The sequence below is a fragment of the Sinocyclocheilus anshuiensis genome, unplaced genomic scaffold, assembly GCF_001515605.1.
Source record: "Sinocyclocheilus anshuiensis isolate Anshui unplaced genomic scaffold, SAMN03320099.WGS_v1.1 scaffold536, whole genome shotgun sequence".
Classification (NCBI taxonomy): domain Eukaryota; kingdom Metazoa; phylum Chordata; class Actinopteri; order Cypriniformes; family Cyprinidae; genus Sinocyclocheilus; species Sinocyclocheilus anshuiensis.
Window position 1 is genome coordinate 3148741 of NW_015557179.1, and position 11906 is coordinate 3160646.

The window sequence follows — 11906 nt, forward strand, 5'->3', positions numbered from 1 at the left end:
GGGCGCTAAATAGGAAAAGGATCTGCCGCCCACAGTTGATTTTGATATTCTAGGTATTATCAAATGGCCAGAGTTTTGAGATCATAACGGACGTGAAGGACTATAATGTGATAAGAGCTCGCTCAAGTACTGAGGAGTTAAACCATTCCAGGCTTTATAAGTAACTAGCAAGATTTTAAAACCACCCAATAAAGCATTACAATAATCTAACCTTGAGGTCATGAATGCATGGATTAACGTTTCTGCATTTGACATTGAGAGCATAGGTCGTAATTTAGATATATGTTTAAGACGCAGTTTTACAAACACTAGAAACATGGTTTTCAAAGGAAAGATTGCTATCAAATAGCACACCCAGATTCCTAACTGATGACAAAGATTTGACAGAGCAGCCATCAATGTTTGACAGTGTTCTAGGTTATTACATGCAGAGGTTTTTGGTCCAATAATTAACACCTCTGTTTTTTCAGAATTTAGCAGTAGGAAATTACTGTGCCACAAATGGGTCTCTGTGAGTGCATCATGTGACGCGTCTGCGGACTGTTGTCATGCTGTGTCTGCTGAAGGCAACATGTATGCCATGTGGTTTAATGTGACTGTCTGTGTGTAACTGGCAGGCTGTTGTTGGCGTCTCCTGCTTTCTTTCGGTTCCATTTAGAGAGTACAGTCTGTATAGCACAAATACTAGTGGCTGGTGGAAGTTGACTTGCGTATGACATGCTCCACCCTATCTTTCTATATTATCATGTCCCACTTGCTTACCCTGCACTAAACATGTTACATACAAGACATCATGCCCGACATGGCTGTTTGTGTAATGGCATGACCTAAAACTAAAGTGATGAAGGGTTCAACCTACACCCACTTGTGAACATGTTAGCAAGAGTTTGGCAAGTTACTTAAAAGTAGGGTAGGCAATTATGGAAATCGCTCTCCAAAGCCACGCCTCCTCCAAAACACAGGCAGACTAGAGGCTAATCAGTGAAATGATGAGAGACAGCATTGTTATAATATATGTTATTATACATGCTACTTGTGCATCAGCAGTATGTCTTGAATACTCACAGCACCGTATCGGTGTATGTATTGGCAGTAGCAAGTTCCTGTACTTGCTTTGCAGCAGCAGCAGCAGTATACAACAACAGCAATAACCAACAACAGCAGCAATTCAATTCGCTCCTTATGAAGCGAAACAATAGATCTGTGCAAGAAACTGAACATTTATTTACAATATTATTACCTGTAATCCAATGAAGTACTCAAAATCTGCAAACTCTAATACTGTTTCGGAGCAGTATTTCAGGCTAAACGAATCCCATCATTCATCGCGTTCAGCCCCAAAATTATAACCTAGCTATTACATATAATTTGATTGTAAAACGGAAAGAGTTTTAGAAAGAGGTGCTTGACTATTCAAGCTCCAAACCTAAACACTGACTGTGAATGTTGTCAATATGATGCCAATGTGTATAAGCAGGTTATAGAAGTGCACAATATCCCATTGGCAAGTGTTGTACGCCGTTTCTTTCCCAGGAACAGTAGTTTTATGTAACTTAATGTTTAGTTTGTTATGGCTTGTGTTCAATTCGCCTCCACAGAAGTTGTTATTGTACAGATTAACATGCCCCCTTCAGAATCCATATGTGACCTTCATGGTATGAGGTCAGATCTGGTAAAGAATGAAAATGTTAACACGAACTCATACCTCCATGCTTGCTTCCATCTTCTGTCAGCAGATCCGAATCACAGCTTTGCAAGTCTAGCTGTGGTTTATTTTTTGTTTCTATTTGTTCATCTGTTGAACATCCATTCATTTATCTACATTGATCGCTACATGGTTTTTCTTTTTCCCACCCTATCCCCCACTTTTCGATGGATGGATATTCCCTATTTCATGTCTCTGGAGGTTCTTGGGAGTTTCCAGAGCCTTGGAGAGGCTTCTTTGATTTAGTGCTTGCAAAGCAGTCATCTCAGTCATCAGGAGGCTGCTCTGAAAATGAAATCACCAAGACCCCATCCCCTACCAGGAATCTATAACATTTATATTTGTACATAAAATATAGTACCGGTAAAAGTTTGAATGCAGTTTAATGAATTTGTTTTTTTCTCATGATTTTAAATTCCTTTGATCTAAAAGGCTCATGTTGGAATGTTTTATATTAGTTTTGTAGGCAGCTATAAATTTTTCCTATGTATCAATTTCTTTACAAAACAAAATGTTTCAGTAAATGCAGGTCAGTAAGATTTTCTTTTTTGGAAAGAAATGAATACTTTTATTTAGCAAGGATGCATTAAATTGATCAAAGTGACAGTAAAGACTTCTATTTCAAATAAATGCTGTTCTTTTGAACTTTTTATGCATCATAAAATCCTGAAAAAATGTATCATGGTCTCCACATAAATATCAAGCAGCACAATGGTTTTCAACTTTGATGATAATAATAATAAAGAATGTCTCTTGAGGAGCGATGATTTCTGAAGGATCATGTGACACTGAAGACTGGAGTAATGATGCTGAAAATTCAGCTTTGAATCACAGGAATAAATTACATTCTCAAAGGACTCCAACAGGACTCCAACAAAACCACATCCATGGAACACTGCTTCAGGTGTGCGAATCCCCCTTTTACAGTAGTATAAATTACAATAGTATAAAGTATTTGCAAAAACCTTTACATTTGTTTTTCAATTGTGGTTTTCTCTGAAAGAAGATGATACCTGAATTAATTGTTCTCTTTTGAAACAAAAAGTGTTGACTTGTTTAGTAAAAAACATGCATTGTTTTTCATGCACCCAGCAAATGATGGGGACGCAGATGGAAATGCATTGAGGAATATTGCAAGCTCGACTTTAACTTGCCTCTGACTTAAGAATACAAATTACAGACACACATTATTGAACCAGATGAGGAGATTTAAAGGGGTCATATGATGCGATTTCAAGTTTTCCTTTCTCTTTGGAGTGTTACAAGCTGATTGTGCATAGATAAGATCCCTGAAGTTGCAAAGACTAAAGTCTCAAAACCAAAGAGATATACTTGATCAAAGTTAAGACTCTGCCATGCCCCCCTAAAACGGCTCGTTCTAGCACGCCCCCACATATCTACCTCACTATGTGGAAATATTTGCATAATGCCGCCCAAATGTGCACGCAAAGAAAGAAGGCGTGGTTTCAGTAACCGCAGTTAGTGTTGATGCAGCCATGTCAGGGAGACGCTGTGTGTTTCTAGGCAAAAGCAAAAGCACTTTATTTGGCCTTCCAAAAGTAGATGCATTTAGGAATCTTTAAGATCACTTACAACAGAACAGCAATTAATGTGTTTTTTGAACATTAAAGCATGTCAACATATTCTGTTACACCAAATAATGATCTTTAAAAAAGCATCATATGACCCCTTTAAGTGCTCAACAAGCATCAATATAAAACCTAGAAGCTTAGGTAAATGTAGATAGAGACAGTGAGATGTTATAATTTTGACACTATAGCAGGTTTCTGGACATGGAACTGGAATAATCTGCAAGCTTATGGAGAGCTGATGAAGATGTGCTCGGTAAGGAAAGAGCTGGATTTGGTGTTCTTTCCTGTTATGGCAGTCATATATCTGCTCAAAGCTCCTGCAGATGTGTGGAGGGAATTAGACTGCGGTGAGGAATCGCTGAGGTCTGCGTGAGGGATGTTGTGTGGGTTGTGCTCTGGTGACAGGTGGTGGCAGATAACTGTCTTATGCTGCGGTTTATTTAGACATGGGAGGAATTCTTCAAGTCTTTATGTGAAATGCCTGCCATCTGATGCTTTAGTTTTGTTCTTAAGCGTGAGAGATAATTATGATCAAGGGACACTAAAGAGTAATGACTGCTAAAAAAATCAGCCTTTCATCACAGGGATAAATTAAATTTTTTAAATATTTCAAATAGAAAATTGTTATTTGAAGTTGTAATATATAATAAGTGTAGTAAAATTCAATAATCACAACATTACTGTTTTTACTGTATGTTTGCCTTGGTAAAGAGACTTCTTTAAAAAAATTAAGAGACTTCTTAAAGTTAATTATTTCATTTAATTTAATTTCATTATTTTATGATATGATATATGATATGATATGATATGACCCTGTTTGCTTTGTAAAAGGCCAGTAAGCATATATCAAAAATAAGTGAATAAATAAAAAGAGAATTACATGAGACTTCAAAAGAAAGGGAAATCGAGAGTGAGAGGGCTTTATATTTTTCTATGTTTAACTGTGTTTTCGATTTGCTGTGTAACACTGGCTCTCTCTTGACTCTTTGAATATGGAAATGATGGATGTTTGTGTGTACAACCAGATTAGGAACAGATAACAGGCTCATGATACATAATCTTGTCTCTATGTGTGTGTGGGTGGAGGGGGGAGCTGATGGTGTGAAGTATGTTCAGATCAGCTGGAGATAACGTCATGATGCTTTCAGTGGAGAACTGCCCTCATGCTGCTATCTGATGCGAATACCTGAATTGCATGCAGGAGTGGTGTACGTGTGGATAAGAGACTAAAATTAAGAGACTTCTTAAAGTTAATTATTTCATTTAATTTAATTTCATTATTTTATGATATGATATATGATATGATATGATATGACCCTGTTTGCTTTGTAAAAGGCCAGTAAGCATATATCAAAAATAAGTGAATAAATAAAAAGAGAATTACATGAGACTTCAAAAGAAAGGGAAATCGAGAGTGAGAGGGCTTTATATTTTTCTATGTTTAACTGTGTTTTCGATTTGCTGTGTAACACTGGCTCTCTCTTGACTCTTTGAATATGGAAATGATGGATGTTTGTGTGTACAACCAGATTAGGAACAGATAACAGGCTCATGATACATAATCTTGTCTCTATGTGTGTGTGGGTGGAGGGGGGAGCTGATGGTGTGAAGTATGTTCAGATCAGCTGGAGATAACGTCATGATGCTTTCAGTGGAGAACTGCCCTCATGCTGCTATCTGATGCGAATACCTGAATTGCATGCAGGAGTGGTGTACGTGTGGATCGCAGCATCAACTGAGAGATAGATAAAGATGGCACTCCCTGTGCATGGCTTTGTTTTTACATCTGTGTTCCTGAGTTTTTAAAGGGATAGTTTACCCAAAAAGGAAAATTCTGCTATCATTTACTAACTCGTATGTCGTTCCAAACCCATAAGAATTAACGTTAATCTTTGAAACACAAATGAAGATCTGAGATATTTCTGATCCTCCAGTCACTGAAGTGTTCTGAGTGTTATTTCTGTAATGTTCTTAGTGGGTTGCTAGGTGGTTGATAGGGTGTTTAGGATGATTACCAGGTGTCGTCCATTACGTCCACACGAAGCCAGAGCTTTCCCTATCCGATCTTTTTTCACCTCGTCTCAAGAAATATCTGCGTCCACACGAAACCACGAAACGATGTAGTATACATGCCAGAACAGCATGTGGCGCTGTAATTCTGCCACAGAGATACACTAATAAACGGAGAAGAAGACTTGGACTATGCGCATAAACCTTGCACGCGGTATACAAACGAACATGGAACAATACATTTATTAATCTGTGTTAATGTTAGTTAATAAAAAGACAATCGTTCAGTGTTTGTTCATGTTTTTTTTGCTGTTACGTGACGTAGCTGACGGGCTGATGACGTCATCGTTTCAGAAAATACACGGATTCGCTGTCCACACGAAAACGCAAGGGCGGCGTTCTCAGATTTATCCACTCTGGGACCCGGTTTCAAAAAAGATCGGTTTCACTCTCCCAAAACGCCGGATCCATCTGGACAAAACACCTATACGATACAAAATTTATGCGTATACAGCTAAACGTGTCTCCGTGTGGACGGGGCCTTAGAAAAATAACCTAAGTTGAGGTGTCATTCATCTCTGTATTACAAATAATCATCTCTGTAGTGCAAAATTAATCACTCTAACATTCCTTTGGATATTACTGACTGCAAGCAAATGATACAGTGTGTTTTTGTTTAAACCGATATGGCAAGAGAAAATGAAATACGAAAAACAGAAAAAGCGGGGGTGGGAGGAAAACAGGTTGCAGATGTTGTTGTATCAAACCTGAATTAAAGCCTTTTTGTTCTTTGTTTGAATCAGATGCCTGTGAGTCTATATACAAATAGATTTTACTGTATGTACACCTTCCTTAACACAACACCCACAACCCTCAATTTGCATTACAGAGTTTTGATATCAGGATGAGATGAAGTAGTGTGTCAGCACTGTTTCAAAGTGCCATTTTGATTACAAAACCAGCTTTGCGGAGTAAAACGCTTGAGTTCACCTAAAAATCCCTGTTGACACAACTCGCTGGTTCCCTTTGGAAGCTGGCTAACAAGGGAAACAGATTGAGCATCACTAACCTAACCTGACGCCTCGGCCCCTGCACCGAGCGCTCTCCAACACTGTCACTTACCCACAATGCAGCAGCTTCTTTTTAAAAGTCCTGGGTAACATCCAGGTCCTACAGGGAAATTAATCCGCTGTGTGTTTTGACAACAGTGAATCAGATCTGCAGACATACTGCAATCAATGGGGGTCTTGCACGCACACACTAGTGTACACACACTTTGTGCTGCTTCAGCTTATGATATTGTGCATGTATTTCTTTTCTTTTTTTTTTTCTTTTTTTTTTAAGTGAGAGCAGACCAATATTTATTTATGAATGGATGAATGAATGGATGAATGGATGAATGAATGTTCACCTTAATTTTTTTAGTTTTGTTTTGTAAATGGACAGCCAGATTTGTTCTTCTGTGTGAATTTTTTTGTTTGTTTGTTTAATTTTATTTTGTAAATTGAGAACAGTCCGATTTTTAATTTTATTACTGTTTTTTTTTTATCCTTGTTTTGTTTCTGAGTGTATTTGGTTTTCTTTAGTTTTTTTTTGTTTGTTTAGTTTGTGTGTGTATTTGGTTTTGTTTTGTAAATGGAGAACAGCCATTTTTTTTCCTGTTTTGTTTTGTTTCTGTGTTTATTAGTGTTTTGTTTTGTTTTGAACAGCCGGATTATTCTTTTTATTTCTCACCATGTGCATATAAAATAAATGTTTATTAATATAGAGCAGAGATGGGAAGTAAGGACGTACAAATACTTCGTTACTGTACTTAAGTAGATTTTTCTGGTATCAGTACTTTACTTCACTATTTATTTTTCTGACAACTTTTTACTTTCACTCCTTGCATTTTTACACAAATATCTGTACTTTCTACTTATTACATTTTCAAAACAGGCTTGTTTAGTTTTAATCTGTATTTTCGCCATAATAAATCTCTAATAAATCATGAGTCGGTTAGTCTTGACTGGCAACGCTTCGATTCGGCTCGTGTGCTCCTCGCCAAAAGGTTTTGATCAGAGTAATCAGTGCGAGAGACTCGAGAATGGTGGAGCGGAGAGGCGAAATCTCTGATCTGTTCAGGACTTTAAGTGCAGGTCAGTTTCAACTGTAAATAGGCTACTGTTTTGTCTTTGTTTACTTGGTTAAGCAGGGCCTTAATTTCGGTGCAGGATTGCGCATAATTCTACACATTCCTGCAGGTTTCATGTTTATAATGCGGGAAATTCCCGGAAACATTTCTGCACTATAGCATGTACAGTAGATTGAATCCAAACAGTTTATCAGAGCAGTTCAGTCATTTTAAAACTTTCTGTGAGACGTAATTTCACAAACAGTGTGAGTGATTCAGCAGTACAGCGTCCTCTCTCTCTCTTTCTTCTCTCTCTCTCTTAAAATGCACAAATGGCCTCACATCCATAGTAAAACTATGGTTACTATACTTTTACTATAATAAAACCATAGTTAATTTTCATAAGGGAAAAATATGACTCATGACAATGCAATAACATGTTCAATAGTAGGACTTTTCTTTAAATATATTGTGATGGTGTAGTTATTGTTGTACTAATTTTGACATTTAGGCAACAATTCCCACTCACTTATGAGACACGCGATCTGCACTGCCTCTCTCGTGTGCGTTCTGCAGCGGTCACTTAGTCGTTGTTGCTTGTGGAACTTGTTGACACTTGAGTATATTTTTTCAGTACTCTTTCCACCACTGCCCGTTACCCACGTGACACTAAAACAGGTAGTAGTAATGGCTACTTTTTACTCGAGTACATGTCAGAGCCCATACTTCTTTACTTTAACTTGAGTAAAAAAAAAGTGTAGTCAGTACTTCAACCTTTACCCGAGCATTTTTAAACATGAGTATCTGTACTTCTACTTGAGTTAAGGATGTGTGTACTTTTGCCATCTCTGATATAGACACAATACAGAGTATTTGTGTAATGGTGCTTTTTTTTGTACTTAGTGTCTCAAATAAAAATGTATTTCTCAAACTGCATCGTAGTGGATGGGAAGGATCCATAAATTCATATATTCATTTTCCTCACTTTTTTTATTTTTTTTGTGCTGGATAGGTCGACCCACAGTGAAATGTCATTGGTCTAAAATCCCACTCCACATAAATGTATATTAAACATTTTAAATATGTACTAATTTGTATTACATCTTGCATGATTTTTGTTTTCTTGATTTTGTTTTCTTGATGACAAATTATTTGTCACAGCAAACTTGTCTCATCATGACTGATTAGGACACGTTGTAAGTGTATCAAGTATTTTTTGTGCGTTTCCTCTTTGTTGTGCATTGCTGCCAAAGGTCTGGATTTAGTGACCGCTTCAATCAGCTTTGAAACACCCACGAGCTTTGTTTCTGCTGTAAGGAAAAGCCTGTAAAAAAACAAAGTCAAACTGATGAGACAAATGAGCTTAATTCAGATTGTGTCCAGACTTTCCAAATCTACTCATAAAAGCATCCGCCCACAGGTTGGCTTTTAAAACATTTCCTCGCAGTCTTATTTAACGGCCGACCCAAAGGTCTTAGTGTGTCAAAGATCAGCATCCAGCACTGTATTCAGGCCGTGTGCTGGTGTTTGTTTGTGCATGTTTCTTTTCTAAATGTGTGCACGGCTCTCTGTACACTCTGCTGAATTATGGACCTCTATGGGATGTTTATTTTTGCCTTTAACCGCTGCCATCGGTTTGTGGTCAGTCACAAGTTGTGTATTTCGTCACTATAAATACAAGCACCGAGGGTGCATAAGAGGCTGGCCGTCATGGGCCTTTCCAACCAATGGCGCGAGCAGGCCTCGGCTGGAAGACCAGGCCTGGTACTTCATGGTCAAACTTGTTTTGCCCCGTGCTTCTCCTGTCTGGGGCATAATGAGTGGCTTCCTGATTGCGGCTATAGCCCAGTAAAGACTATTTCAGCCTGCTGTGCACTCTTTTACCTTGTATGCAAGTTGTCTACTATCCATTCACTTTATTTTCTTTCTTTCTACAGACTGTTATATGTAAGGATATGTAAGATAAGCTAAAGAAACGGATTTTCTGCCTGATCCCTGTTTGCTATCTCTTTTTGTTTAAGATGAACTAATGAAGAATCTGATCTGTCTTTCTAATTTCTCTGTCTGGTGTCTTTCCAACTTCTATGTCTGATCTCTATCTGATCCCTCTGTGATTTATCTGTCTGATCGTTTTATGGTTTATATGTCTGATTCCTGAATTATTTGTCAGATCTCTCTCTGATTTCTCTATCTGATCCCTCTGAGATTTATCTTGTCTGGTTTCTCTTTGGTTTCTGATGTATCAGCCTGATCACTTTGTGATTTATCTCTATCTTTGATCCCTTTGATGTATCTGTCTGATCTGTCTCCGATGTATCAGTCTGATGCCTTTGTGATTTTTCTCTCTGGTTTCTCTCTGATCCCTTTGATGTCTCTGTCTGATCTGTCTCTGATTTATCTGTCTGTTCCCGCTCTTGTTCATTTGTTAGATCTGATTTATGTATCTGATATCTCTCTTTGATCTTTGTCTGATATCTCTGTCTGATCTCTCTCTTACTGTCAGTCTGATCTCTGCTATTTATCTGCCTGGTTTCTGTCTTTGATCTCTCTCTTTATCTGTCTGATCTCTGTGATTTATCTCTCTGATTTCTCTTTCTGATCTCTGCAGTCTTAGTCTGGTCTATCTGATTTATCTGTCTGATTTTTTTCTCTCTCTCTCTGATCTCTTTGATATATCTATTTGATCTGATTTCTCACTTTAATGTCTCTGATACCTCTTTTTTTAATGTTCTGATATTTGTATCTGATATCTCTCTTTGAAATCTGATGTCTGATCTATCTCTGAGTTTTATGTCTGATCTCTGTTATTTATCTGTCTGATTTTTCTATTTGTTGTCTCTATCTGATTTGTCTCTCTGATTTCTCTTTGATCTCTGACGTCTCTGTCTGAACTATCTCTTTGATCTTTGTCTGATGTCTGATCTCTCTCTTTGATTTATCTGATCTGATTTTTATCTGTAATGTCTATATCTGATCCCTCTCTTATTTATTTGTCTAATCTCTGATTTATGTATCTGATATCTCTCTTTAATGTCTCTGTCTGATCTCTATCTGATTTATCTATTTGATCTGATCTGTTATTTATCTGTCTGGCTTCTGATTTGTCTAAGTCTGACCCCTCTCTGGTTTCTGTCTTTTCTTAGATTTTTGTCTAATCTCTTTGAATTCTCTTTCTCTGTTTTCTCTGATATCTCTGATTTATATCTGATCTCTGATCTGTGATCACAATTAAAGGGATAGTTCACCCAAAAATGAAAATTACCCCATGATTTACTCACCCTCAAGCCATCCTAGGTGTATATGACTTTCTTCTTTCAGACGAATACAATCAGAGTTATATATACAAAAACATGTCCTGGCTATTCCAAGCTTTATAATGGCAGTGAATGGGTGTTGAGATTTTGAAGCAAAATAAAGTGCGTCCATCCATCATAAAAAGTACTCCACATGATCTCTCTCTGTGATCTCAATCTCTGATCTCTCTATTTCTTTCTCTCCAGCTTATTCTTATACTAAAGATGTGTCATCTTCTTCACAGGTGCTGTCACTGTTACGTTCCTACCTGGCGGACACACACAGACCCCAGTCAGGAAATGAGCAGGAACGTGACCTCTCCAGTGCCCTTTTTCCGCGGCTGTGGCTCGCCACAAGGTTGGTATTGTCAGTCTGATACACTAACCACTACTGTCATTTATATGCATATATATCAGCAAATATAGTGTGCATATAAGCATCATTTTGGGTAAGCGTTTGAAAATAACATTATTTTCCAAAATAAGATGGCTTCTCTGTTCACACACCAACCTACTGGTGTGTAAAGTGAGCTTTCTGCATTCTGAACTCCTGTTTAAAAGGCTCCTCTCTGCCCAACACACAGACAGCAGCGCTGCAGGGAGTGTGACAAGGCTACGTGCCCTTTGACCACTCTCACTCATCCATACTGATGTTTATAACAAACACCCTAATGAGAGAGAGAGAGAGAGAGAGAGAGAGAGAGAGAGAGAGACTTTTGGGAAAGCTTATGAAGATGAAACATGATGGTAGTGCTTACTGAATGGAATATTAGCATACTGGGCAAGATATAATGTATTCTGCCTAGTAGAAAAGTATATGAAGCAGCATGCAGTAATAAACGTTTCTGATGTATCTGTCTGATAAATCGTATGCTACATTGTCCCATGAATGCGCGATGTTGCATGTTTCATTTATTGAGTGGTGTCCCAGTTAGGGTTATTATAGTTACCAAAAACTAAAAACTAAAACTAAAATAAAAAATCATTGTTACTTGAAATCAAATAAATGTTAACTGAAACATTTCTCATTTACATTTAATTTAAAATGTAATTTAACCTGATTTTCTAAAATAATTAAAAATGAAATAAAAAAAATAAAAATATAGACATATAAAAAAAAAAGAGAGAAAGACAACAAAACTATTAAAACTTTAACTTAAAATAAAAGGAAAATAAAACGGATTCCCAATGTT

General features: G+C 37.4%; 1 protein-coding gene across 1 annotated transcript in view; it reads left to right on the forward strand.

Moving 5' to 3' along the window:
- Positions 1–2572: 2572 nt before the first annotated feature.
- Positions 2573–11906, forward strand: part of LOC107678541 (uncharacterized) — a 38289-nt gene continuing 28955 nt past the window's right edge. Inside the window, exons 1-2 of the mRNA XM_016473831.1 lie at positions 2573–2609; positions 10959–11071. Of these exons, the coding sequence (XP_016329317.1) occupies positions 2593–2609; positions 10959–11071 (130 nt within the window). The 5' untranslated portion in view covers positions 2573–2592. The remainder of the gene's footprint in view (positions 2610–10958; positions 11072–11906) is intronic.